The sequence below is a fragment of the Gracilinanus agilis genome, unplaced genomic scaffold, assembly GCF_016433145.1.
Source record: "Gracilinanus agilis isolate LMUSP501 unplaced genomic scaffold, AgileGrace unplaced_scaffold5055, whole genome shotgun sequence".
Classification (NCBI taxonomy): Eukaryota; Metazoa; Chordata; class Mammalia; order Didelphimorphia; family Didelphidae; genus Gracilinanus; species Gracilinanus agilis.
The window spans coordinates 1-3,026 of NW_025385299.1; the positions used below are offsets into that span (position 1 = coordinate 1).

General features: G+C 64.4%; 1 protein-coding gene across 1 annotated transcript; it reads right to left on the reverse strand.

The window, feature by feature from the left end:
* Positions 1-293: 293 nt before the first annotated feature.
* LOC123255721 (tricarboxylate transport protein, mitochondrial) lies at positions 294-3,022 on the reverse strand (the record flags this gene model as incomplete). Its single annotated transcript, XM_044684465.1, has 4 exons — positions 294-432; positions 1,069-1,168; positions 1,434-1,541; positions 2,989-3,022. Coding segments are annotated over 4 exons (381 nt in total), but the record flags the coding sequence as incomplete, so codon positions are not given.
* Positions 3,023-3,026: the final 4 nt, after the last annotated feature.

Sequence of the window (3,026 nt, forward strand, 5' to 3'; positions counted from 1 at the left end):
GAGAGAGAGAGAGAGAGAGAGAGAGAGAGAGAGAGAGAGAGAAAGGAGAGACTCCAATTAGGAGGAAGAGGGCAGGCCAGGAAGGGCTCATTTGGTACCCCTGCCCAGAGAGTGGCCCGGTCTGACTAGGAACTCCCCCAGGACACGGTAGGCCTGGGGGTGTCTTCTGAGCTTCCTCAGTCCCAGGGGCTTTGCCCCCTAGAAGGAGCCAGGCAAGCTCTAGCCCAAGGGTCAAGCCCTAATGGTGGAATCTTGGCCACAGGGAGGCTGCCCTGCCCAGGTGTGGGCCCCACCTTGATGGTCTCCATGGGGCACACGACCACCACAGCCTCAGCCACGCCGGCCCCCAGCCCGCACAGCAGCCCTCGAGTACTGTCCAGCCGGCCCTGGGCGTCCCGCATTTGGTTACTGAGGAATTCGAACATCCCAAACCTGGGGGTAGGGGGGGTAGGAATTAGACTCCCACGGGCCAGGCCTAGGGTCACGTGCACCCAGCCAGTATCTCTTTGCCACCAACAATGCCAGCTCCCATTTCTGGAGAGCCTCCAGCTCTTTGCTTTCTGTCTTTTAACCCTTACCTTCTGCTTTAGTATCAGTTCTAAAACAGAAGAGCGGTAAGGGCTAGGCAATCGGGATTAAGTGACTTGCCCAGGGTCACACAGCTGGGAAGGGTCTGAGGCTAGATTTGAACCCAGGACCTCCTGGCTCCAGGCCTGGCACTCTATCTGCTGTCCCCAAAGAGGCTCAAGTTGGTCGGGGAAGGCAGCTAGAACCCCTATCAGCCCTACCTGACAGACAAAAAAGTGAGGCTGGAAAAAAGAGCAAGTGCCCGAGATGGCTGGATGCAGCAAATGGAGCCGCCCATCTTGGACCCTGGCTTTGGGCCTCAGCTCTAGTCCGTTCTAGCTGTGTGGCCCCTCTGAGCCTCAGTCCCCACACCTGTCAAATGGGGATAATAAACGTGTGCCGCTCCCCTCCCCACCCCCAACCAAGCAGAGAGCAGCATCCCAGCATCTCCAGCATCTCCAGGCTCCCCCGCCTGAGCCTCTTCCCTGGCTTCAAGCTCACCTGACAGCTGCCTTGGGAATGGAGCCATAGAGAAGAGAGCTGAGGCCTCGGTAGAGGCCCAGGACGCCGTGGCTGCGGACGGTCTGCTTCACACAGTCTCCTAGGGAAGGAAGCAGGCACAGAGCCAGTCTGAGCAAAGGTGGGGAGGCTGGACCCGTCCATGCCCTTCAAGGATCCGCACTTGGACAGTGAGGACACCAGTACTAAGAAATCCCCAGCCTCAGGGTTTCATGACAAGCCTCTGGGCCCCAGCAGAGTCAGGATTGAACCCACAGCCCAGTTTCCACTCCTCAAATCTAAGGTGCAGGCAGCTGCCACATGGGCCATGGCTGGCTCGCCATTGCCCAATCACACCCAGGCCTCACCTATGCCCCGGTAGCGCGGGGGGTTGGCCTTCTCGTCCAGCTGCAGCTGCGTCTTCACATACTCGGTGGGGAAGGTGATGCAGATCTCGATGCCTCCAGCCAGGCCGCCTGGGAGCAGGGAGCAGGGACAGGGACCAGCATTGGAGGATGCCGGAGCGCCCCCCCCCCCAGCTGGATTAGCCTGGGCCAGACTGGTGGCAGGGGGCGGGGCTCCTCAGGTTCCCGCCCCTCCGGGCTCAGAGGCTGGGGGGGAGGGGGTCCTCCTCAGAGGGGGCGGGGCAAGGCCTCAGAAGTAGCCTGACAGGCCAGACCAGGCCAAGTGGAGGGGGCCAGGACTGAGAGCCAAACTGCCCCTCCCCCCATGCTCCTGGCAGGTGGGGGTGGGGGGCTCAGGCCATTCTTCCCCAGAGACACCCCCCATGAAGCCCCTCCCCCACCTCGCGGGGGGGGGGGGGGGACACATGACTCAGCAGAGGGGTGGGGATAGGGGCGGGGATTCTGGACTTCAGGGCAAGAAATCTCCAAGCCGCAGCTGCCCAGACCCAGAGCAAGGGACTGGCCCAAGGCCCCACGGACAGCAAGAGAGCAGACTGGGGAAACTCCTCCGGGCTGCGAGGCCCCGCCCCCCAGGCCACAAGGAGCCCGGGGCTGGCCTAAGTCGTGGGCGTGGGGTGGCCTCCTCCCCAGGCAGTCTTGGAGGGAGGGAGATCCAGAGCTAGAACTTTGCCCCAGTCCATGCCCAGACTCGGGTTCGGACCAAGTTCCTTCCTCCCACGCGGCTTAGGATGTGGGGCATGAATGAAAGCCACCGAGAGCCCATCGAGGCAGTCACGTGACCCCAGCTCTGGGGCTGGACCTGCCAGGCGGCTCCCTTCATCTTACAGACGGGGAAACTGAGGCCCAGGGAGGGGAAAGCGCTTGGCCGAGGGTGACCCGGCCTGTAGCTGCTCTTTGGAATGGACTTTGGGCCCAAGATTCCCCTGCGGGCGGCTGGCTGCCCCTCCCCACTCTACAGGTCCAAGCCCTCATTTTACAGGGAAGGGAACTGAGGCCTGCACAGAGCCAATCTCTTGCCCTCGGGCTAACTGGCTGCAAGCCTCCGCCCCACCCTGGCACCACGGCGTGGTGGGGGGGCCGCCCGGGCCGCCACTGCCCAGGAAGCTAACAAAGCCCCGTCCTCAAGCAAGCCTGCAGGCCCTCCCCCACCCCGGGGAGGTCGGGTGCGGGCCGGGGTTGGGGAGCTCCTAGGGGAGGCAGGGGTGCATGGGTGCGGGGAGAGGGACCCCCAGCCCCTCCCCGGCCACCCTCACCCAGGGGAGGCAGGCCAGAAGCCGCGGGAGCCCCTCCCCAGGCAATCCTCCAAATCCCCTCCCACCCCGGGGAGCCCCAGGAGGAGGCAGGGGTGCAAGGGTGCGAGGAGAGGGACCCCCAGCCCCTCCCCGGCCGCCCTCTAGAGCCCTTCTCCCCGCTGCGGGGAGGAGCCCCAATGGGGTGCCGAGGGGAGAGCGGCCCGGCTGGCCGGCGGCAGGGGGATGGCGGCGCTGACGGCGCTCACCTGCCAGGATGGCCTTTCCGGGGTGCGTGAGGCGGGCT